Source organism: Girardinichthys multiradiatus, chromosome 20, assembly GCF_021462225.1.
Source record: "Girardinichthys multiradiatus isolate DD_20200921_A chromosome 20, DD_fGirMul_XY1, whole genome shotgun sequence".
In the NCBI taxonomy this organism is placed as follows: domain Eukaryota; kingdom Metazoa; phylum Chordata; class Actinopteri; order Cyprinodontiformes; family Goodeidae; genus Girardinichthys; species Girardinichthys multiradiatus.
The window spans coordinates 5958538-5984423 of NC_061812.1; the positions used below are offsets into that span (position 1 = coordinate 5958538).

Sequence of the window (25886 nt, forward strand, 5' to 3'; positions counted from 1 at the left end):
AGCGAAAAATGTCCCTAAAGACTGTAATGGGATTCTGGTGTAAGGAGGTGAAAACCTCATTGCTTTATAGAGTAACTTCAGATACACTAACCAAGGTTTAAACCTGGTATGGAAATTCGGCACTCTGTAACTTTTACAGTTTTTACACAATCACCGTTTACATTCATAATGCTTTCTCTTGTTTTACTTCCAACTCACCTGTAGTTTTAAGCTGAAGATTGTTTTCCAAACTAAAGTAAAGTTTGATGCAAAGTTGGAGGATGGTGATTCTGAGTTACCCCTGAGAATAATGTATAGGGCAAGTCTTAAAAGAATCCGGTCGGTTTGCAAAATTATTCGTTGGAAGCATTGCATGCAAGTTTTATTTAATGGCTCTTGGGAGTTTTGAGCAAATCTTTCTTTAAAGCTTTCACAAAACTAGACAAGTTGCTTACAGGTGAGTTCAGTCTTTTTATGTGTTTTGGCAGCGCTGGTGCCGGGAGGACAGGTTGTTTCATTGCTGTGGACATCATGCTGGACATGGCTGAGAATGAAGGCGTGGTGGATATCTTCAACTGCATCCGGGAGCTGAGATCCCAACGAGTCAACATGGTCCAGACAGAGGTAGAAGGAAAAATATGCATTTTGCTGGTGAATACAGCAGTCATTAAATCAAACTAGTAAGGTTAGATGGATGTGCAATGGATAGAAAATATTTGATGATTTAGATTTCTTTAAGCAAGTGTCAAATAATTATGAGGAACATGGTTAAAGTTGTAAATGCACAGCAATGCCCGAAATTCCTTCAGCTGTCAAATCTGAAGAGCCTTAACCGAAAACCAACCAACAACCCTTAAGTGACCATTGATGTGTATTGAGTCCTAACCCCTGCTGGCACTGACAAAGTGACAGCTGAAGTGGCTCTCGACTGTCCACACCATTGTTGAAATGTTAAAGAATACTAAATAATTTAAAATGATTTTCATCTTTATTGTTATATATAGATATATGATCTGTACAGCTTAACTGAAAAACAAATCTGTTAGGAGGAAAAATAACAGATAAAGGTACAATAATCAGGGTGAAGAATTGTGCCTAACATACTTTGTAAGTTCATACATGCTGTCCTAGTAGGATTTTCCTGACATTTGCTCATTTGCATCCTTTTGCAAAAGCCGTTGTTTGTAGAGTTTAAGTCGAAACAAAAGGTTCTCCAACAATATTAGTCACGGAAAAGGTACTTCTCCAGTTACCAGCATTCATATTTGTACAAAAAACAGTGCCAAAACTAAATGTTTCTCCTTAATTATTTAAAATGTGTGGAAAAAAACTGGTCAGGGAGTTTGCCAACAGGCTAATGACCACAGTACAAGAGCTGGACGAATTTCTGGCAACTACTAGTGTCAACAAAAATCTACGTTTTGCACTCACTCGCCTTAATTAGGCCTTGCTAGTAGTTACACTATTCTGCCATCGGCAGATGTGGACACTGTTGTGAAAAAGGGATATAAATGGTCAGTAAGAATACTAAGAAAGGCTGTGAAGTTGAGCACAGAGGTTGCGTTAACCGAATATTTTTTTGGTTTTGACTGGTTTTCTTAAACGGTGATGGAAAAATCTGAAGGCCATCCATCATTTTGACAGATTGTAATTCACACCCTTGACCACTTGGTGGCGAGTTAGCAAATTAATTAGCTGTTTGCTATCACAGTAGAGTTCTTGCCGGTGTTACACCATATTCTGTGACCACCGTAGGTTGTGACCATAGGTGGCGCTGTTGCGTTTTTACACCGTATCTTGGCCTCAAAGAAGAGTATTCTACGCCAATTGCATTATCTTGACTGAAGAGAGTGGGGCAAACGAACGCAAAGAAAAATCCGAGCAAGCCCTGTCATTTTTTGAAAAGGTGACTTGCGTAGAAAATTTTAAACTTAACTCTCACACAATAAGACAGCAACAGGACCAGTGCACATGCACACTAGTATTATTATTGTTATTATTAAAACGTATGAGAGTAGTTGTTTTGTGTTTGACATGTTTGTTTGCTTTTATTTACACTGACATAATAGGTAATATTAAATATAGACGGTCATATAATATGTTGTTTGCCCCACTCTCTTCGGCCAAGCTTTTGGCGTAGAATACTCTTCTTTGGGGCCAAAATACAGTGTAAAAACGCAACAGCGCCTCCTATGGTCACAACATACGGTGGTCACAGAATATGGTGTAACACCTGTTCAGGACACCCCTCGTAAGCCCTGCTAACTTCTGAACATTTCAATTGGAAAAATCTTCAATGATATCACAACTTTGGGTGAAGTAGCGCTTGTAATTCCAGTCTCTAGTGTGGCGACAGAACGCAGATTCAGACTCCAGAACATCAAAACAGCCACGAGAAGTCGTCTGTCCAAAGGCAAAAGAACCAACTTCATTACAGTAGCCTCTGCATCAATCACACTCGAGACATTTGATCTACGCACAAGCAACTACATAATTCAGGTCCGTGCGGACCATGAGGAAGCTGTGAGACTGCGCATTCAGGGCACAGCAGGTTATCTGTTTGCATTTTAAGTGCAATCGTTTAATTTTATTGTTTATAAGTAGTTACTGGGCCCACAGTCAGTGCTGTTGGTTAGTTAACCCTATCTGGTTGATGTGGATTCTCTGTTCAGCTTGTTTGGACTGAATATTAATTAAAATCAATGAAAATAAATACTATTGATTATTTATTATCACTTTAAAAAAGTAAAGTGACGGGTAAAGATTATGATTATGACGGGATTTTTTGACTGTCAGTCAAACTGATGAACAACGAAAAAGTCGAGCACAACCAGTCCTTATATGTGATTACATTACCACCCTGCAGCACTGATACATGGCATGATGGATCCGTGCATCCATTTAATGTGTTTCTGTCCCTACCATCAGAATGTTGTAGTTCAAATTGAAACTCATTTGACCAGGCAACATTTGTCTGTTACTGTCCAACTTTGATAAGCCTGTTAATTGTACACAGTTTTCTGTTCCTGGCTGATATTAGTGGCAACTGTTGTGGTCTTAGCTGCAGCCCATCTGCTATTAGGTTTGATATTTTGTGCTGTTTTTACATACCTTGTTTTTAACAAGTGGTTGTTTAAGCTACTGATGCCTTTCTGTTATCCCAAACCTGTCTGCCCGTCTAAGGTAGCTTCAATGATCAAAAACTCGATGTCAGTTGTTAAATATATCTAAACCACTGCAGGTATTTCCTCAAGAGTTGTTTTTCTTAGCCAAATTCTTCAGTTACATGCATTGTTTTACACTGTTTATTTAGCTGCTCTAAATGAGCCTGATTAGTCATTATTAAAGTCTGTCTGCAACTGTTGGCCATGCCATTTTGGAACAGAAGTATTCATTTCCTTTCTAAGCCATTGTAAGCCCATCTAATCCATCCCGCCTCTGCTTTTCATTTGTGCCTTTAATGAAAATAATGTGCTTCCAAAAAAGTTAACTTTTCCAACATTACAAAAAGAACAGCATGACTGCTCATGCTTCAAGGCTAAAATGACTTTTCAATGTATTATAAAAGTGTTAGGTTTATGAAACTTACCCAGAGCTTTACATTGAGGGTTTTTCTTTATTACAATAATAACAGTAGTGTTACAGCTAGCTTTGTGTGTGTATGCCTCTTGAAACCAAGCTAAATGCATCCTGCCCTGCCTTTTTAAATGTGTGGGAGCAATTTGTGTCACTGTAGAAGCTGCTCGCCTCTATTATAATCCTGCTCCGCACAGCACAAAGCAATTAATCTTTTAAAAGGCACAGAAAAGTATGTGTATATCACTCATCTGTTTGTGCATGTGTTTTTGCATGCAGGTGTGTATGTGATTCTACTGAAGTAGGAAATGACCAAGAGAGGTCACTTTGGTAATGCTTTTAAACTTGCCTTTCCACTCGAAGGCCAACAAATAAAAATTCAGCAGAGACAGAACCTGAGAGATAACATTGGAGGCAAATTGAAAAAGCAAGAAGCAGCAGACAAACACGTGTGGGACTCAGACAAAATAGACGAAACTGACACGAGATAAAACAGCTAGTGGGTTTAGACTGAAATGAATTAGTATGCACTTTGGCTGTAATGCATTTACCTGTAAGTTTGGGGATTTTCAGCCAGAAAGACCAAACTTTATTATTAAGGACCAATGCACAGCAAAGGTGTTTGACCCCTGAACTCACTAGAATGCAAATTTTGAATTTAAATGCATAATCAAACAGAAAATTTGTTCTAGTGGTTTCATTACATTTGATTTAGTGTTAAAATGCTGTTGGCCACAAACACATACAGTACATACCAAACGTTTGGACACACCTTCTCATTCAAAGAGTTTTCTTTATTTTCATGACTATGAATATTGTAGCTTCACACTGAAGGCATCAAAACTATGAATTAACACATGTGGAATTATATACTGAACAAAAAAGTGTGAAACAACTGAAAATATGTCTTATATTCTAGGTTCTTCAAAGTAGTCACCTTTTGCTTTGATTACAGCTCTGCACACTCTTGGCATTCTGTTGATGAGCTTCAAGAGGTAGTCACCTGAAATGGTTTTCCAACAGTCTTGAAGGAGTTCCCAGAGATGCTTAGCACTTGTTGGCCCTTTTGCCTTCACTCTGCGGTCCAGCTCACCCCAAACCATCTCGATTGGGTTCAGGTCCGGTGACTGTGGAGGCCAGGTCATCTGGCGCAGCAATCCATCACTCTCCTTCTTGGTCAAATAGCCCTTATACAGCCTGGAGGTGTGTTTGGGGTCATTGTCCTGTTGAAAAATAAATGATGGTCCAACTAAACGCAAACCGGATGGAATAGCATGCCGCTGCAAGATGCTGTGGTAGCCATGCTGGTTCAGTATGCCTTCAATTTTGAATAAATCCCCAACAGTGTCACCAGCAAAGCACCCACAAACCATCACACCTCCTCCTCCATGCTTCACGGTGGGAACCAGGCATGTAGAGTCCATCCGTTCACCTCTCCTGCGCCGCACAAAGACACGGTGGTTGGAACCAAAGATCTCAAACTTGGACTCATCAGACCAAAGCACAGATTTCCACTGGTCTAATGTCCATTCCTTGTGTTCTTCAGCCCAAACAAGTCTCTTCTGTTTGTTGCCTGTCCTCAGCAGTGGTTTCCTAGTAGCTATTTTACCATGAAGGCCTGATTCACACAGTCTCCTCCTAACAGTTGTTCTAGAGAAGTGTCTGCTGCTAGAACTCTGTGTGGCATTGACCTGTTCTCTAATCTGAGCTGCTGTTAACCTGCGATTTCTGAGGCTGGTGACTCGGATGAACTTATCATCCGCTGCAGACGTGACTTGGTCTTCCTTTCCTGGGGCGGTCCTCATGTGAGGCAGTTTCTTTGTAGCGCTTGATGGTTTTTGCGACTGCATTTGGGGACACTTTCAAAGTTTTCCCAATTGTTCGGACTGACTGACCTTCATTTCTTAAAGTAATGATGGCCACTCATTTTTCTTTACTTAGCTGCTTTTTTCTTGCCATAATACAAATTCTAACAGTCTATTCAGTAGGACTATCAGCTGTCTACTGTATTCACCTCCTGCACAACACAACTGATGGTCCCAACCCCATTTATAAGGCTTGAAATCCCACTTATTAAACCTGACAGGGCACACCTGTGAAGTGAAAACCATTTCAGGTGACGACCTCTTGAAGCTCATCAACAGAATGCCAAGAGTGTGCGGAGCAGTAATCAAAGCAAAAGGTGGCTACTTTGAATAACCTAGAATATAAGACATATTTTCAGTTGTTTCACACTTTTTTGTTCAGTATATAATTCCACATGTGTTAATTCATAGTTTTGATGCCTTCAGTATGAAGCTACAATATTCATAGTCATGAAAATAAAGACAACTCTTTGAATGAGAAGGTGTGTCCAAGCTTTTGGTCTGTACTGTATTTTACTCAACAAGTGACATTTGTTGCTGCTCTGAGAAAGTGGGACAGAGTTCACAGATCAGATACAGGCCCAAGGCTCAACAGCTGTTTGCTTACAAAGGAAGAAGATTTAGTTGTTTTCACTAGAGAAAAACATTGACACCCCCAGTCTTTCTTTTGTTCATGTTGCAGGAGCAGTATGTGTTTGTTCATGATGCCATCTTGGAAGCCTGTCTATGTGGGAACACAGCGATTCCGGTGTGCGAGTTCAGAGCAGTTTACTACAACATCAGCAGACTGGATCCCCAGACCAATTCCAGCCAAATTAAAGATGAATTCCAGGTGAGCCCATGTACAAGTTTTCTGTTCTTAGATTTTGGAAAGTGACGAAATTCTGCTCATCTGGAAATTTACTCCACTTGTGTTCCTTAAAATTTAGAATTTGTTTTTCAGCTAGAAGGTGAAGATGAAGTAGGTTTAAAATATTTGTCTATAAATCCAATAGACGCTGAATATAGTGACACCTAGAGTGCGCCCAGAAGACTGCAGTGTGGGTTTATTACCCCGGAACCATGATAAGAATCGCAGCATGGACGTTCTGTCTGCTGACCGATGTCTGCCTTTTCTCATATCTGTGGACGGAGAAAGCTCCAACTACATCAACGCTGCATTGATGGATGTAGGTTCAGACAAAATTCTGATCTTTCTCAGATGCCTACATTGATTGTTGCTTATTGCCTTTTATCTATGGACCATCTTAACCTTCCAGAGTCACAAACAGCCAGCAGCCTTCATCGTTACCCAGCATCCTTTGCCAAACACCATGGGTGACTTCTGGAGGCTGGTGTTTGACTACAACTGCTCCTCCATTGTCATGCTCAATGAGATGGATGCAGCGCAGGTACCAAAACATGCTAACACTTACCAAAGACAACTCCCAACTGTTTTAGGAGTGCTGCTATGTATGGCTAGAACATGGGACTACAAAAAATATATGAAAATCCTGTTCCAGATAATTTATTTTCACATATATATATTAATTTCAGTCAAGATTATAAATTGTTATTCTATCTGCACATCCCAATTGGTCTTTTTTAAACTAGAGTCAAAGCAACTTGTACATAAAAGGGCTTGCAAAATAGTTGAAAAGATGAGCCTGTGTTTTAGACTTTAGTGAAGGCAAAATGGGTGAATGCTGGTTAAAAAGGAGTACTGTTTGAATCACCTTGCATCTCACACTTACTAACTCCACTCTTTGACTACCCTCCTTTTATGAGTTGTGGGGCTACAGTAAAGCTTTAGCTTCAGCCACCATTGTGCTGTTTTTACATAAGATTCACTGAGACAGGAAGATTATGTTTGAGGCCCAGGTAGAACGTGTCTTGTAAAGAGTAGCTCTGCAGTACAATACTGAGAGTTTTTCTAATTAGACTTGTCCTGGGTTACAATAGTAAAGGCATCTGTCCTTTGCAGGGACATTTTCCAGGAACCAAGGTGGTTTCATGGGGATAGGGGAGTAAATCATTCATTCTAAGTACAATTTTGGGGTTTTAAAAAAGTTTATGTTCTGCTAATGTGAACTTTATGCTTAAGCATTATTTATTAAATATCTGTGAATATTACAAACTTACTTAGTTAAAAATAAGTGTTTTACAGATTTGCTGGGTAAACGTTGTCACATCGTTAGAATACAAGGTTGAAATCCCAACCACAACACAGAAGTCTGTCTGTATAAGCAAAATCCTCCAAAAGTTGTTGCAAAAACATCTCTCCATAGACTTTGCAGCGACTCCGTATAAATTATAAAGTGTAGTCGCAATGGCAAGAATGATTGGGTGTAGTTTTATTGGTGATAATAGAAGGTTTTTATTTCATGATGGGAATGTCTCTCCCACTCCCAGCCACTAAGGGAGAGCTTGGTAGACACTGCTGCAGTGGGAGGAGTTACCCACTCTGCTAACCCACAAGCCATGTTCCACAGTGGAAACGCTTGCAAAAGGGTAAATTAATTTCCTTAATATAACTCAACCCATTAGGTTATTAACGTTTTGTATAAATCATATGCTAAAGGAGCATCATGAAGCACCGACATTCTAGAGCCTGATTAATACTAAGCTCCCCTCTTCTTTTTTCATAGTTTTGTATGCAGTACTGGCCGGAGAAGAACTCATGCTGTTACGGTCCGATTCAAGTGGAGTTCATATCAGCAGACATAGATGAAGACATCATCAACCGAATCTTCAGGATCTGCAACATGGCTCGGGTATGACAAAGTTTTCTTCTTCATTAACCCAGAAAGGTTTTACTGAACACAGGGAGAAGCTTTGTAGCGCAGTTCTGCAGTGATTCTGTGAGTCATAGCAGTAACATTTTAAAGCACCTCCTGCACAGTTCACATTGCCCCACTTGGTTTAAAGATGCTGCTTGTATTTATTAGGGTGAAATACAGTAAAATGTGATAGTTCTGACCTGGGGTCGGCCTCAGGCTTACAAAGATCTGTTTAAAGCCATGTAGATCTTTAAGGACAGAGTTTATGGATAAAATAGATTCTTTTATTTGGTAAGAAACTGAGGCCCTGTTAGTAATATGTTCAACATGCAACATTTAAAGCAGACCAGAAAGTTGTTCTCCTTGATGGACTTTAGAAAGGACATTTTTAATGCCTTTTTAGCCTTACCTTTCCTTCCGACTTTTTTTTTTTCCGTTTTTTTATTTATTTGCTTCTTATCTCATTTTCTCGCCCATCCATGACGGTACAACTCCAGTGCTGCTCTCTCGTCTGTGAGCTCCTATAGTGCTTAGTGAACTCTTCTCCCACCTCCCCTCTATATTCTGTCTCTCTCTTTCAAACACATCACCAGTGTGGTGTGAAATGGCTTATATCATTGCCATAACAGCACATCTCACTCTGCTAGTCTGAAGCACCAACCACTAAGCCATCAAATCAGGGAAACTGAAAGAGGGCAAAGGAGAAAAAATATAAATATAAAAATGAGTGGAAAACAAAGCAGAGAGGGAAGACAAAAGGTGGAAAAAAGAAAATCTGCAGATGTGGATAAAGCTGTAGACCTCCCCGGTAAGGATGCATAGAAACCTTCAAAATGAATACATCTTTGATTGTAATAATATGTTACACTATAATAAAAAAAATCCCATTTTAAGTACAATTATTCAGTAGGGTAAAATTGCACATTAAGCAATTGTTTGTTTTAATAGAATTAGCAGTGGCACAGTCATTGGTACCTCTGTTAACCATCTTTTGCAACCTCCCTCCCTATATTTCACAAGAACATGTATCTTCAAGCTGCCCCACACATAAAGTGTAGCTCTTGGGTCTGATTAGGCTATAGTTTTGAGATCATTATCCCTTTAAAAGACCAAAACTCACCCATTTTCAGTTTACTGACAGAGGCCACCACAGCATCACACTTATCAAGGTGCATGTTAATGGTACCACTAGTTGTGCCACTTTTTTTTTGTTTTTCCAAACCAAAATGCTGAATATATTTCAGCATTGAATAAACAGTAAAGTTAGAGTTTGAATTTTTCAGTTGGAGATGAGTCCAATGCAATTAAAGATACATAAAAAAAATTGTGACATATTTATCAGGGTTGCCAATAATTACGCAGAAGTATTGCTGGTCATACACATGTACAGCAAACCAAGCATTAGGTTGGTTGGACAGTAATGGTAGGTTTTATATTATTTGTTGGTGGATCCCACCTGCCTGAGGTCACATGACTGGGAACAGGCCATGAGTAAAAAAGAAAATTTCCTATTTCCGTTAAAAATACTTTTGTTTAAAAAGAAAACCAAACTGAAGGACAAAAGTATGTCAATGCCTCCCAGTATTTTTCTATTTTCACCTATTTGCCAACTTGTTAAGCTTCAGAAATGTCAGATGAGTCATTTTCTAAAACAGAAATGTGTTTTCCATGTATGGTGCAAATAATTTCAGAGGCAGTTACATAATAACAATCTCAGAGAGACATATATCGAATGACAATTTAAAACCCTGCATGATTGTATGTGTTGTGATAATATTTTATTTTTACACTTTTCTTCACAGCCGCAGGATGGTTACCGCCTGGTGCAGCACTTTCAGTTCATCGGCTGGCCTGCCTATAGGGACACGCCCCTTTCTAAGCGCTCCATCCTCCAGTTGGTAAGGAGGTTGGCCAAGTGGCAGGAGCAGTATGACGGAGGAGACGGGAGGACTGTGGTGCACTGCCTGTGAGTATAGTGCATAGTTTCCAGTGACGGGAAATAAACAATGTTACTTCTTTTTTTTTAGTAACGAAAATCAAACTAATTACTTTTTTCAACATTACAACGCCATTAAAATTAAATAGGGCACGTTATAAACTGAAACTACTCATTGAAGCTCTTGTCACCTGTCGTGGCTCACAGCCACAGGAGCTAAGGTCTTTTTCTTTGGTGAAGGGAGGAGTTACGGGCAAGACAATCGCGTACGTGATGATGATTGGCTAAGGTAGAGTAAGCTTTCATTGTATGCCAATCAGAGGCAGTGTTCAGTTTACACACAATGCACCATGTATAGTACTAATAATATATACACGGCAGCGCTGCTCAGGCAAACTAGCACATGTAAGCTGCAACAATGGAAGGTCTGGAGGGAAAGATTGCGTTTTCAAAGTGGAAGTGCAGACACTACTTTTTTACCAAGACAGAGACCGATGATTGTCACTCAGAATCAGCTTTATTTTAATCTTGCAAGAGAGAAGGATTTTTTACAACCTTGGAGATGCGCTCAGTAGTGCTGCCAAATCGTTCTGACTAGACAAAGCAAAGGTTCTCCTTATAAGCTACAGTTTTCAAGGCAACTCTCATGAGACCCAGAGAGAGAGAGAAACAGAGCGAGAAACCTGTTGTCCGAAACATAATCTTAACAGTGTGGCATACATATTATCTCACACAGCTGCAAGCAGAAAGATGAGAAACCATTACTCTAAGACTAAATAAGAGAAGAATGGAACAACATTGAGGGGTTCTAATACTTTTGTCAGTTCCTGTAGAGAGTATCAAGGAGCAAAGAAAGCAAGGCACTAAAATGTTCCATAACAATCCATCCTTTTCGATCATAATGAAACAAGTTTCATATGTTATGGAACCCAAGAACAATTTTACTGAATGACAATAAAGGAAAGTATAAGAAAATGAATTTCAAAATGTGAATTGATTAGTAATAAAAAGAATAATGAAAATTGACTAAATAATGTAAAATGAACATGAAACGAATGCTATGAAAGAGAACTTTAGGTTACTTTCATAACCCCGGTTCTCTGAGTAGCATGAGTGAGTGTCTCACATTGGGAACGCCCTTGGCGTGACCTCATCAGAAGCTCCTATTGCATTACGCCAGCCAGAATTGGCTGGAAATAAGCCTGTCAGTGTCAGAGAGGGCAGAGTCCCTCCCCCTATTTATAGGGCTGTTGCTGCACTGATAGTTTATTCAAAAACATTCACCTCTTCCTCGCAACATCAGAGCAAGGAGGGTGACTTGGTGAGACACTCACTCATGCTACTCAGAGAACCAGGGTTACGAAAGTAACCTGAAGTTCTCTTTCATAGCATTCGTTTCGTGTCTCACAACGAAAATATACTGACTCCCGAATTGCTCAGCAGATTACACACTGCATGTCAGCAGATTGTAACACAATTAATCACAGTTCTCTATAGTGCTTGGAGCCACACTGAGTACTGAATGAGCCAGCGATGACGCTGTGATGTCAAGTTTGTAAAACCGAGCAAATGTGTGAGGAGATGCCCAGCTTGCAGCAGCACAAATTTCTCGCAGAGATACTCCTCTGAGCAGGGCCCATGAAGAGCTTAAGCCCCTAGTAGAGCGGGCATGCAGGCCCTCTGAAAGCTGAAACCCTTTTGAACTATAGGCTAAGGAGATTGCAGCAGTGATCCAATGGGCGAGCCACTGTTTTGACACCAGTTTCCCATAATGATTCTTAGCCCAGGAGACAAACAGCTGGTCACTTTTCCTGACCTGTTTTGTTCTCCCTAGGTAGATCTGTAAAGCACGTATCGGACAGAGGTTGTGCAGCTTCTCCTGTTCCTGTGAGGAGAAAGGAGGGGGATTAAAAGCCACCAACTCAATTGGAGAGTATGACCCCAACACGTTAGACTCAAAAGCAGGGTTGGGGAGCAAAACCACCCTGGTCTTGTCTGGAGAAAAGTTTGTGCAAGAACGATGCACTGATAAAGCGTGGATTTCTCTCACATGCTTAGCAGAGACCAGTGCCAATAGGAGTGCTGTTTTTAGAGCTACTATCAAAGAGTGGGGTAGTGAAAGCATCCAGCACCAGGGGCAGATCCCATGATGGAGCAGTGGGTCTTGAAACGGGGAGCTTCCTGCGAGTCCCTCGTATGAACCGGCCCACTAATGGGTGCTGTCCTGCAGTTTTTCCTCCAAAACCTACATGGCAGGCCGAAATTGCAGCTAAGTAAACCCTAATAATGGAAAAAGCTTTTCCCTTTTCCATCAGGTTCTGTAAGAAGGCTAAAATCACCACCACAGAACACTGAAAGGGGATTTCTTGAATTTCAGAGCACCATTTTTAAAAAACGGACCATTTGCGCTCATACAAAGATCTTGTAGCAGGCGCTCTGGCATTCTGTATTGTTTCAATGACATTCTGAGGGAGACCTACATATTGCAGATTGAACCACTCACGGGCCAAGCCCACAGAGCCAGATGTTCTTGGTGGGGATGGAATATTTGTCCTTGTGCCTGAGAGAGCAGATCCCTGCGTGCAGGAAGAGGCCACGGCTCCTGGCAGAGGAGCTGTGTTATGTCCCTTAACCAGTGTTTTGCTGGCTAATTGGTGCAATGAGGATCATTGTCAGGCCTTCTGCTCGTACCCTGGCTAGCATTGGTGAAATGAGAGCTTTTGGGGGAAACGCATAGAGCAGAACACGAGGCCAGCTGTGGGCTACTGCGTCCAACCCCAGAGGTACGTTCTGATTGTGCAGGGAGAAGAACAGTGGGTACTGATTGTTCTCCTGTGAGGCAAACAGGTCCACTGATGGCTGACCAAACTTCTGCCAGACCAGCCTGGTCACCTCCGGATGGAGCTTCCACTCTGCATACAGAGGATTCCCCCTGGAGAGAAGGTCTGCTCCACAGTTCAGTACTCCTGGGATGTGAGTGGCTCTCAGTGACAGAAAATGTCTGCTGCTCCAAATTATTAGTTTGTGAGTTAGCCTGTGGAGCCTCAGTGACCTCAGACCTCCCTGCCTGTTGATATGAGCCACCACAGTGGTGTTGTCTGTTCTGATCAGAACGTGGTGTCCCCTCAGGATAGGGAGGAAATGTTTTAACGTTAAGTGAACACCCATCAGCTCCAGGTAATTTATGTGAGCTGATAGCATGTTTGGGCCCCAAGACCCATTCACCATCGTTCGCATGTACCTCCCAGCCAGACAGGGAGGCATCCGTCGTGACCACCTTTCTGTTTTGGACGACTCCCATCGGAACACCCTATGTCAGCATATCGGCATCCCGCCAAGGACGTAGTGCTTTTGTGCAGGCGGTGGTGACCCTCACTCTGACGGAAGTGTGGGTTCAACCTCTGAAGAGAGGCCACCTATCGTTGGATCCCTCTCATGTGGAGCCGTCCCAGCGGGACTACTACTAATGCTGAGGCCATCAGCCCCAAAAGCCTTCTGCAGAGTGTGAACGATACCAGATTTTCTCTGTGAAACATGGCCAAGCAGTCAAGCATGGTTTTCACTCTGTCCTCTGTTAGTCTCACTCTGGCCTGGACTGAGTTTAGAGAGAGACCTATGAAGAATATATGTTGAGAAGGAAGCAGGACACTCTTCTCCACATTTATTTGGAAACCCAGATCCATCATGTGCTGTGCTAATACAGCTGTGTGGTCTGCAGCTTTTTGGTGGGAGGACGGGGCGATCAGCCAGTCGTCTATGTAGATCACCACGCGATGCCCCGCCTCCTGAGCGGACCCACAGCAGCCTCCGTGCACTTCACAAAAACTCTGGGGCTCAGAGACATTCCAAAAGGGAGTACGAGGAATTCATAACAGTTTCCCTGAAATGCAAATCTGAAATATTTTCTGTGTGGTGGGTATATGGGGATGTGGCAAAAGGCATCCTTGAGGTCGATTGAAGTAAACCAATCGCTGGGACGTAGGAAGCCCAGCATGGAGGTGTAGGTTAGCATCCTGAATTTGTGTTTTCTCAGATGCTCGTTCAGCGCCCGGAGGTCTAAAATCGCACGCATCCCCCGCCTGCCTTTCTTTGGCACGAGGAAATAGCGCGAATAAAAACCGATGCTGCTGTATTCGTGAGGAATCAGTCTTATTGCTCTCTTCTCCAGCAACGAGGAAATTTTCTCCTGTAGGAAAAGAGCGGCTTCCCCTTCTGCTTGTGACTGAATCACTCCCCTGAAGCATGGGGGGGATACGGCGAAGTGCAGCCTGTATCCCCTCCTTATTGTTCTTAAAACCCACTCTGAGTCTGTGCATTTTTCCCAAAGATTGATTTTCACTGTCAGGCGGCTGACAGGCCTGTCTTTGGAAAACTGGCTGAGAGCACCGCCTTCTGGCGCTAGGTTGCAAAAAGCTCCGTCTTGTAGTGCGCATGCGCGCGGTATTGGCTGCCCAACCGACCTAATCACACTCGGGAGAGGTCTCACTCCTTCCGAAAAAGGAGGCACCAAATCCCCAAGAGTTAGTGCGTTTATATTTTTCAATGTTTTTAACTGTGCCCTCGACTCGTGGCCTGGATGCAACAGTTTGTGAACATTATTTTTGTTGAACAGAAAAATGTGCGTGTGTGACATGAACGGGGGGCACTGTGGAATTCCCCATAATGAACACAGTCTCTCAGTTTCTTCATGGCATGCTGAGCAGGCTCGAACGTCCTCTTGGTCACGCACTTAACTCGGCTGAACTCCCTGAACGGGCTCGGGAACAGAGCCGTGGAGGGAAGCGATCCCTGCTCGCTCCCTCCATCCAGGGAGGAGGTCAGGTCAACCTCTTCCTCCTCCTTACCACCTGAGTGGAGGTGGGAGGTGGCTGGTCGGGGTGAGAGCCTTCGGGCTTCCTCTGCCACTGTGCCTTGGAGGCAGAGGGTTTCTGTGGTGCGTGAGCAGCTGATTGCGCTTTCGGTTGTCTCTGGATCCTGAAGGTGGGGGGAAAGCGAGCTGCCGCCTGGGTAAAAGTCTGGCGCTGGTGTGGCGGGGCTGTGGTCCCAGTGGCAAACGTACGTCTGGGGAGACACAGCTTCAAGGCTTCATCATGCCTCTTCTTCTCCTCCCACCTTTTTTGCATCGAGGTAACCGCTGCTCCGAACAGCCACTGAGGTGTGATGGGGGTGTCCAGGAGGTCCTCTTTCTCTTTAGTGGAAAGCATGGTGAGATTCAGCCACCTGGCTCTCTCCTGCAGAACCATGAGCCCGATGTTTCTGCCCACAGCCTGGATTGCCACTTTATGGAGGTGAAGGCAGTGATCTGTTATGATGCACACTTCCTCCCATAATGCAGCATCAGGTGAGGCGATCATCTGCTCCTCGAGTTCCGCCTGATAAGTCATCAGCAGAGACGAGGCGTTCAGAGCACGGACTGAGAGCGCCGCAGCCCTGTAGGACTTATCCGTCAGGCAGGACTGAAAGCGGTCCGCTCTTGAAGGGAGGGCGGGACCACCCGCTGACATGGAGGTCTTCGGGTGTAGGTGCGCTGCCACCGCCGGCTCGACTGGTGGCATCTGGCGCAATCCAGCACCGAACTGCCAGCCACCGGGTGCTTCTCCTTAAAGGGCTTGTTGCGCCAGGAGACAGCCAGTTCTTCAAATAGCTCCGGGAAAAATGGCAGGAGTTGTCTGCCTGTTTTCCGTACTTTTGGCAGCTTCTTTCCGTCGAAACGAGAGCGGACTACCTCCGCCTGAACCTCGGGCCACTGGATGTTTAACTTGGCAGCAGCGCGTTTGCACACGTCGTGCAGGTCAAAATCCAGTTCATCCATATCATGACCGGGTCGGCCCGCGCCGGAGAAAGTGGGTTTTGCAACCCGTCCTGAGGGAGGGGGAGATGGGTCATAATTCTCATCCTCATCGTTATCCGAGAAGGGCATTTCCGAATCCAGGTCAGAGAGTTCATCATCTCCCGCCATCAGGAGGTCCAGCAGGCCGGATGCAGGGCCGTGCTCGGACATTTTAGGTGGCAGAGGGTCCACGGCGTCGAGGATTTCTCCCCAACTTGGTCTGGCTACAACATCGGTGGTCAGAGAAACCGCTTGATCAGCTGGTTCCTGTACGGATGCTGTCAAAGCCAACACTGGGTCGTTGCTGGACAATGTCGACTGACGGCCCGGACGGCGACGGGGCACCTTGAGGGAGAACCGGCTACAGTGAGAGCACTCTTCCCCGGGCTCAAAGGCTGCTTGAGCGTGTTTCAGACTGAGACACACCACACAAGCTAGGTGGGTATCCCAGCTTGAAATTGTATTGCCACGCGGGCAGGTTCGTGCCTGTATGCTCTCCTCAGCTTTTGTGGAAGACTTGGCAGTCTCCATGTTTAAAGGAGTTTCGGCTGTGAGGCTACAAAAAAGAAAGGAAGAAAACTAGCTGGTGACAGCTAAGCTAACCAGATGTGGCTAGGTTGGAGGGAGCGTTGCGGCTTTCCTATGGGTAGCTTACAGCGGGAGTATTGCTACTCTGTAACGGCCAACCGTAGCAGGTAAGTTGACCCACTTTTTTTTGTGAGTATTTCTACTCTTCCTGCGGTATTTGTACCGAGGGAATAGCTACTCTCCGCGATACTGGACAAACCCAGAGCAAAGTGCCCGGCGACCGAGCTTGCGCATGTGTCTATGGACAGTTTAGCTAGGCTCCAAAGAGAGGCCGTATCCAATGGAGAGCTAGTTGGAACTTCCGCTCGTTGCGAGAAGAGGTTTTTGAATAAACTATCAGTGCAGCGACAGCCCTATAAATATGGGGAAGGACTCTGCCCTCTCTGACACCGACAGGCTTATTTCCAGCCAATCCTGGCTGGCGTAATGCAATAGGAGCTTCTGATGAGGTCATGCCGAGGGCGTTCCCAATGTGAGACACGAAACAAATGCTATGAAAGAGAACCTGTTGTCCTAGACATAATCTTAACAGTGTGGCATACATATTATCTTACACAGCTGCAAGCAGAAGGCTGAGAAACCATTATTTCAAGACTAAATAAGAGGAGAATGGAACAACACTGAGGGGTTCTAATACTTTTGTCAGTTCCTGTAGAGAGTATCAAGGAGCAAAGAAAGCAAGGCAATAAAATTTTCCATGACAGGGACTAAAATAATCCTGATTAAAAAATATTATTTCCCTAACAATAAAAGTAAATCAGCAGTAGATGACTCATCCTGACTGACTAGCATTATTTGAGGGACTGCAAAAACAATAATTATGTAGGCAAACTGTAATGTTGCTGATGTAAAAATATAGGACTTGATCATTTAGTTTGATTCCATGCATCTGCAGGAGCTGGTGTTCTTATTGTTTTAGATGTGATCCTGCTCCCAGTGTACATTATTAAAATCAAAATGGAGTTTCACCAAATCAACCCATTGTTACTAATAATTTCATTTAATCCATTGTTTCTAATAAATTACAAATTATTCCTGCCACACTTTTAAATGGTGCTTTAGTGCAGCAATAGAAATAACCAAAACAACTGACGACTGTATGAATAATGCACCTAGCAAGGCAAAGATATGATTTCATAATTTTCTGAGCTTCTAAAAGGGTATTTCTGTATGGACAGGGCCAAAATAATGTACCTTTCCATATTAACAAAACCACCATTCCAATGTAAAAAAGGTACACAAGTCAAGTGTGTCCAAGCAGAGAAAAAATCTAAAACCTACAGGCCCTTGGTGCTGGAACTGTCCAACACAGATTTAAAGGAATAATTTAGGAATGGGGTTCTGTGAAGAAGTTATAAATAGTCAATACCTTTCCTGCAGGTGAAATTCTAACAGCTAGGCCTGGGCCCCTAACACAGAACCTGCATTGTGAGCAAATGCTTTATTATTGGAAACTTCTACATTTTTTGGCATGTGTTCATTTTCCAAAGATATATTTCAATAAAAGCAACACCATTAAAGGGGGCTAATCAAAAAGTTTACCCAGGTCTTGGTAGCCTCAAGTTATACCGGCAGAATGAACTAAGCAGGTGGACTGATACAACAATCAGACTCAGCACAAGTAATTGTGTGTAGAAACACTAACATTGATTTTCTGAGGTATGAAATTCTCTTTTTCTGCAAACTCTCTGTGGTAAAAAAAAAAGTCTCTGCTACTGACAACTACTTCACATTACTCCACCTTAAAATACATTTCTGTGTAGAAATGCTGTTTATAAACTTGGTTCTGATTCATTTAATTGCAATTTCATCCTTATGCATAGCTTTAAAAAAGAAAACTCCAAAACTTCTTAGCCAACACTGCAACAAATTACACAGATCATTTATCTTTAGGGTTTGGAGGTGCTTCTGCTGTTGTGTTCAAGTTCATGCAGTAAAACAATTCTTCAATGTCCACTTTTGAAATTTATAACACTGTTGGTAAGAGGCTGATTACACACAGTCAAATCCACAAATGCTGCTGAGCTCCATAAAACGTCCATCTGAGCAGAACAAACGAGGAAGTAAAACAGAAGCTGTAAAATATTTAAGAAGCAGATTATAAGAAAACACACTATCCAAAGATTCCCTGAAGCAGAAGTTCTTATCCAGTCAACATCCTCCATTAAAAATTACAGGATGGTCCAACTGCAGAAGCTGCAGTCACATCTTGTAAGTTAAATGTGTCAATATAACATCAATACAATTAAGTGTAAATCTACAGTGGGAGCATAAATATTATAATTTTAAATCCACTAATTAAATAGGACTGGATGTCACTCAGCTAGAATTTCACTTTCAGTTAAAGGTTCAATACAATTTAAGCAGAAGTACATTTAGGTTTTGTAGCAAACTGTAAGAAAATAGTGAGAAATCACGTAAAAAAACTGACTAATCAACCAAAGTGATTGATTTTACTACTTCTTAACATAAAAGATGATTCAGTCAGCAGCGATTAAAAATTCATTGATTTTTCCCCACTCTTCAATTTCAGCCAATAAAACTGAGTAGCAGACAATAGCAGAAGGCAGCACTTTTAATGCAGCAAACTCTGTATGCTTTAATTCAGTGGTGAAAATATTAGATAAAGCAGAATTACAGAAATGTGGTTCTGCTTTTACACAGTAAATATTAAGTTATATGCTATTAACTTTCACTGCAACCCTAAAATAATGTAACTTTAAGGTTGAAACATGTTAAGCCCCCTCTTGAAGACATTGTCCTATTTGCATACAATATATGTGAAAATGACTGGATTTATAAGGAGCTTTGACATCCACAGCAGAGACCACAGGGCATTTTAACAAGCAGCTCATTAACACTAGAACTCCCAGGGCTGTCAATTTGATGGTTTTGAAAGTTTGACATGCCATAACTCTGGTTTATTAAAACTCATATCTTCCTAGCATCCTGACTTTTTCTAAACCTGTGTCCTGTGTATTCCTATGTCTCTATTTTAAAAAAATAACAAAGTAAATAAAAGATCTAAGTATTTCTACCTCTAACTACCACACCCGCTATTTTGACAGCCCTATTATTTACATTGATATTTTTTTCCCACGGCTGAGTATACGCGCGAGCGTTGCCTAGCAACCACCACTCTAGAATGGAGTCTGAGAAGGAGATTGTTGGCATCCTATAAGTGGCTTCCAGAAGGATATTTTCTGCTCAAGAGGCATTGGAAATGCTTCAAAAATTATATGATTGTGATTCTGGGGTCGAGAGGGATTCTGACGGCTCTTGGTCAGCATTCAGTTAGACAGCGGGTCAGAGAGTGAGCCTCCCCCGGCTAAAAAAACACAAGTCGTCCCATTAGCAGGAGGTTGTAAAAGACTAGCCTATGTAACGATTGTATCATTTTAGGCTATAGTTTATAGATTAGCAAACTAATAATCTATAATCAGTGCAGGTTCAGAGATAGGGAGACTAGCCAGGTGCCCAGTACCCAGCTATAAACCCAGCAAACCAGCTCCCTGGCAGGAGAGAAACTACAAATCAAGGTACTGATAAAAAGAAATAAACAATAAGTTCATAGATATAGTAGCCCAGTAACAACAATCTATTCTGTGCTTTACAGCGTTTTCATCGCAAGACGAGCGCACACCTGGGAAGGAGGTGGAGATAGGAAAGGATGGCACTGTGTGGACAGTGGTAGGGGAGGAAGAAAGTAGAGGGAGCCGTCAGAGCCAGAACGCGTTGACAGAGCGCCAGATCTAAGATGTCCAGACCGCATTCCTTTGCTTGGTGGACACCGAAATGCTCTTCCACGTTCAGGGCTGCAGTGTGGCTGAGGCCCGCAGAGTTTTAGGAGATGATTCCTCCTCGGACATGAGTGTGGATGAGCTGAAGGCATTTTTGCACTATTTTATGTCCACGAAGTGAAAGGGGGGCGTAACATGGAGCTGTCCAGCTTTTGGTCAGATTAGTAAAGCTTGTACTCATACTCGTACTCGTCGTCTTCCGCTTTATCCGGGACCGGGTCGCGGAGGCAGCAGACTCAGCAGAGATGCCCAGACGTCCCTCTCCCCAGACACCTCTTCCAGCTCCTCCGGGTGGAGCCCAAGGCGTTCCCAGGCCAGCTGAGAAACATATTCCCTCCAGCGTGTCCTGGGCCGTCCCCTGGGCCTCCTCCTGGTGGGACGTGCCTGGAACACCTCCCAAGGAAGGCGTCCAGGAGGCATCCGGTATAGATGCTACATTAGTAAAGCGTCATCACCGCCATCGCATCCAGAATGCTTGCCGTCAAATTGACGGGCTTGGGAGTTATAGTAGTGTTAGAATTCTGGGAGTCCTAGTGTTAATCCACATAGAACTACTACTAAAGGCTGCTGTTTTAAATAAAACAAACCGCAGGAAGAGAAACAGTTATTTCAGAGCTAATATGACTGAATAATGATGTTCTATTTTTTGTGATGGTCTTAAATCAACCCTTTGTAGACTATTGCTGCAAATTTACCTTAGACTACCAGTAAGGCTTGTTGAATCATATTCAACACATACCACTCTGCTGCCATCTAGTGGTCAAAGGTCTGCCCAATAATTCCTAATTTGCATACTACATACCAAAATGCATATGGATTGTATGTGTTATATCCAAAATAATCTCTACCTAATTTAGAATTTATTTGAAAGCAAAAGTAAATGTTACACATGATGCACACAAAATTTTAATTTGGCTAGTCTCCATGGGCCCACCATCAGCTCCTGATGAGAACAGCTGATTAGAACAGCTTTTACCCAGCATAGATCTGGTGCTTTCTGTGGTAGCAACAAAGAACTGATTGTAATCTTGTACAATGAAAGCACAATTATTGGTACCAAGTGCTGGTGGAATAACTCCCACTCATTCCAACATTAGGCCACCATAACATCTGTGCACCAAATATAATAGGCAGTTGCACAATACAAGCACACATCATCAAACTTCATTGAGTGCTGTTTAATTAATCTAAAGGGAATTCTGTCTGCTGACCTTCACTCCCATTTTTGACGGTCTGATAATCTCCCACTGCTTAGGTCTTCTGGTGGCCGTTGTAGATGTCAGCTCCTTGCAAATAGAAACCTTTACATTACCATTTACATCAGGTTTGCATTTAGACAAAATTAGCTCCAACTCAGACGGTCACATCAGGGTTCTTCTGTTTATCGAAGCATATATATCTATGAATTAGACCATATTTTTACATCATTAGTTGAAAAAATTTAATTAAAAACCTCCTGAAAGTTTGCTACCTCCATCTTATGTTTAAGTATAAAGATAAAATTATGTGTTAGATTTACAGATGACAAAGTCAGGGCTCAGAACATATTGGGTAGTTTTAATCAAGCATGCAAACTTGTAACTAAATTTTGTCCTGATACCATGCTTTTTCAGACCGAGTGCAAGTACTTCAGTTTGGGTACCTCCCGATAGAGTACAGATACCGAGTAGTTAATGAGTTAGTACTTAAACATTACACAATGACCTTTAAAACATTTCATTTTAGAACAAGGTGGCTCTTTTTTCCTTAAAGCCTACAATCCCTCTGACTTTATTGCTGCATACCACTGAAAACGGTTGGCCATCAAGAGCAATGAACTGGGTAAGAGCTTTAGTTATCCTTACCACACATGGATTGTCATTAGCCATTTTTTCACTTTTCTGGAGAACTTGCTGCAACGTTGGTTGTGTTGTGCTGCTACTAGCAGCAAACTATTTTCTGCTTCGTGTTTCGTCTTTAAATGCTTTATCAAATTACTTGTAAAAGAGGTATTGTTTGCCCCTCCGCTTGACAGCTTAGCTGAGCACAGCAGACAATCAGATTTTTTTTATTATCGTCCCTGTTTATTTTGAAATATCTCCGAACTACGGACATTTTTACCCTCCACCCCATCTTCTTCTGGTGGGTTTATTATTGCCACCACCTGGTATAGAGCGTGGTTCATCCAATCAGTTGCAGTGCAGGGAGAAATCATCAAGCATAAAATGGTATCGGAACGATGTCGATATGGGGACACCACTACTTGTGACTTCTTGTAAATGCTTTCACAGTAACTGGATTTATGATACATTATGTTTCTCTCAGTTTATTTGCCCAACTGTAATCAGAAGGATTCTGGTCAGGACCAGTGTTAATTTTACCGAGCACCATTTGGGTAATTCAAAACCATCAGTGTGGACTCAAGTACAACCTAAAACAACAGCAAGGAAACAAAAATATTCATAGCTTTTGATTTCTGGGACCTAATTACCAGTATAAATAAATGCATCACCTTCATTTTAATTCTGACTGGAGCAGGAACGTAAAACCATAACCAACGGGAAGTAGGGGAAAGTGTGCATTAGGAATACAGTTGCATCCTAACCCTGGTCTAAAAGCAGTGAGGACATGAGGTGTTGTTATTCCTTTCAAAAACTGGAAAATTACACATACTTCATTAAACAAATTATTAATTTGAAGCTTCTGTTAGTTTGACATTATCTAAACGAACTGGACAGCAACTGGATCTCTCCAGACATTAATAATTCACATAAAACGTAGATGATTCAGTAACTGGTTTTGCTTTTATTCAGGAGCTGGTTTGAGGGTAGACTGACTGCTACTTGGTGCACGTGGACAGTAAACATCCCACAGACATGCTGTATGTTTGTTATATGTGCTTTACAGAACTGTAGTCAGACAATAAATGTAAGTCAGCTGGTTGAAGCCACTTCACTCATTAAGAGAGCTCCCGTTTTTCTCATGAAGGGCACCAAATTTAAACAGTGTCTCATGCAGTCACAAGTAATTCACTGTTGTTGCAACTTTAAATGCAAGATTGTTTTGCGGTTTGAACATATTAAATCCTGAATTTATTAGTCTTGCTTTTCCAATTGAATGAAAATTAAATAAAAAAATTGCAGTAAAGAGGTTACAGCCTCTCTCTAAAGTCTGCATGAGCTACAGTACTTTGGTCAATTAAAATATTTTCAAACTATGTTACGTTTTCCTTTGCCAACCCCTACACACTCTGTTGCAGTCAGATGTTTACATACATTCATCATGAGCATACATTTTATTAACTTTAGGTATTATTGCATCATTCATTTTCAAGGCAGAATGACTTATACAACTCAATGATTTTAATAAACAAGAATTTGCTGCACAAGTTGGATTTTTTTCGTAGATCTTTTCTAACTGTTGCAGGGTCAGATTTACAAAGATTCCAAGTAATCTTTGCAGTATTGGTAGACTTCATTTAAACAGTTTTTTCCTGTTTTTTTTAGAGTCTGTAGTTGTTTAGTCTCCAAAAGACTTCCCCGACATGCAAACGTCAATAGTTCATAACCTGGAATCTCCTTGTTTACTGAGTTCCTGGAGCTTTCCTTATATTCAGAATTCTGGTAAATGCAATGAGCGCAATTAAACAAACCTTCCCTATGCTGACAGCTTCAATCAATCACTACTTAGATGTTATTAGGTCTTAACCTTGTCAAATAAAAAATATAAATATAAGAGACATTGTGGACATTCACAAGGACTGAGTTTTAGCCACACAAGGACTTTTTACACAAGCTAGGTCAAAATTTAAAAACTAAACAAATTTTACTTCTCACTAAATATTTAATTAATCCTTATTAAAAGTTAGTTTCCTCCCATTCATTGCTCCTTGGGATCTTTAAATGTAAAAGCAGAAATATAAAGCAATATGAACTAAATCAAAATAGCTGCAACAAAGCTAAATAAAAATATTTAAGTGAGAACCAAAAGAAACAAAACCTTGTGCCTACTGTTCTAAAAATAGTGTTTATTTCATTGTTTAGTCCTTCATGCTTCCCACAACCTTTTCTACTATTACCATTTGAGGACTTCCAGACTACTTACAAGCTTCTCTGCTTGGTTTATGAGTTGTGCTTATTAGCATCTCCTGTCTCATTTTTAATCCTGTTTCCTGATTCCTTCTCCTGTGCAGCACTGGTGGAGGGCGTTCTGGAACGTTTTGTGCCATCTGCAGCATCAATGAGATGATCCAGCAGCAGAACATTGTGGATGTTTTCCACACAGTCAAGACACTGAGGAACAACAAGACAAACATGGTGGAGACAATGGTGAGAATTATTTAGCTTGTGGACAGATGGAATGTGTTAGGTGTCAGTTATTATGACCCCAGATTGTTGTACAGTTCAGATCTGGAATCATCAAATTTTATTATTTGAATTAATTTATACATTTCCACCAAATGCTTTTAGTTAGAGCGCGTATTGAAAATTGAAAGAAGTGAAGCGAAACTTAAACACCTACTTCAAGGTAAAATCTTAAGTGTAATAGGTCGCATGGGAAAATTAAAGATTCAAAGCAGAGCTGTAAAGTCAGCATGTTGACATTCAAGGTAATGGTGGTTTCAAGAGTTTTAATATCAGAGTAGTTCTTTTATATGTAAAACTTTTTAGATGCTACGTAAGAGGTCAAAGTTTGAGAATACAGGATTTGGCTAGGTGCTTGCTTATCTCCTTACTTATGCCTCAGAGGTTCCCAGCAGATAGATTGTTTTATTAGATTATAATCCTGGGCCAGAATTATTACATTAAACTTCCCGAAAAGAAGCAGGAGGTCCTCACACCATTAGTCACTGTGCTCGCTCATAAAGTCTTTGATTAGAATAGCCTTAAAAGGCCAACCCAAGCTCTGTCTTTACTCCAACAGCATGGCTGCGAAATAAACTAATTTCACTGCAAATTAGTTTTGCACTTTAATTAGTTTTGTGAATACAGGTACAGTTGAGCCAAAAATGATGACAAGCTCTCCACCCCTAATTTGACAATTTATTTTTGATGATGAGTCTGGAAGAAAATCTGTGGAGGAAGTCAGAACTCTGGGTGGACCGCTCTGAAACAATATTACTTTCAATCTGAATCTGCTAGCAGTATATCAGTTGCTTCATTTTAATTGGATGATGTTCTGCCTTTGTTCATGGATAAACATGAGGAAAGCAGCTCACATTAATGCATCTGACCAAGCCTTATTAGTGCAATGTTAAAATGTGTACAATGAAACTGGTGTTATGGTACCGTTTAATATTTTCTTTTGGTTAATTAAGAAACATAGGTTAATCTAAACAGGGTAATTATAATGTTACCTTATGTTCTGCCCTACTGGCGATAAGAAACTTGTACAAAGATTACCAGCAGGGGTACTAGTTGTGCCGAAAACAAAATCTTTACAGTAAGAGGTAAAACTATTAAACTAATATAGTTAAAGTTTGTAAACATCTTAGTGTGAGATCAAGCTTCTGCAGTAAAATATTAATTTAATATGGCTTTTTACAAGGTGGCCAATAATTGTGGAAAGTGCTGT

At 41.6% G+C, this 25886-nt stretch overlaps 1 protein-coding gene across 12 annotated transcripts in view; it reads left to right on the plus strand.

Moving 5' to 3' along the window:
* The window catches only part of ptprt (protein tyrosine phosphatase receptor type T), a 444335-nt gene that overhangs the window by 415464 nt on the left and 2985 nt on the right, over positions 1 to 25886 (plus strand). For all 12 annotated transcript variants that reach the window (XM_047347294.1, XM_047347295.1, XM_047347298.1 and 9 more), the window contains 7 exons: positions 468 to 603; positions 6103 to 6252; positions 6416 to 6589; positions 6680 to 6811; positions 8048 to 8173; positions 9982 to 10145; positions 24505 to 24640. In XM_047347294.1, the coding sequence (XP_047203250.1) occupies positions 468 to 603; positions 6103 to 6252; positions 6416 to 6589; positions 6680 to 6811; positions 8048 to 8173; positions 9982 to 10145; positions 24505 to 24640 (1018 nt within the window). The remainder of the gene's footprint in view (positions 1 to 467; positions 604 to 6102; positions 6253 to 6415; positions 6590 to 6679; positions 6812 to 8047; positions 8174 to 9981; positions 10146 to 24504; positions 24641 to 25886) is intronic.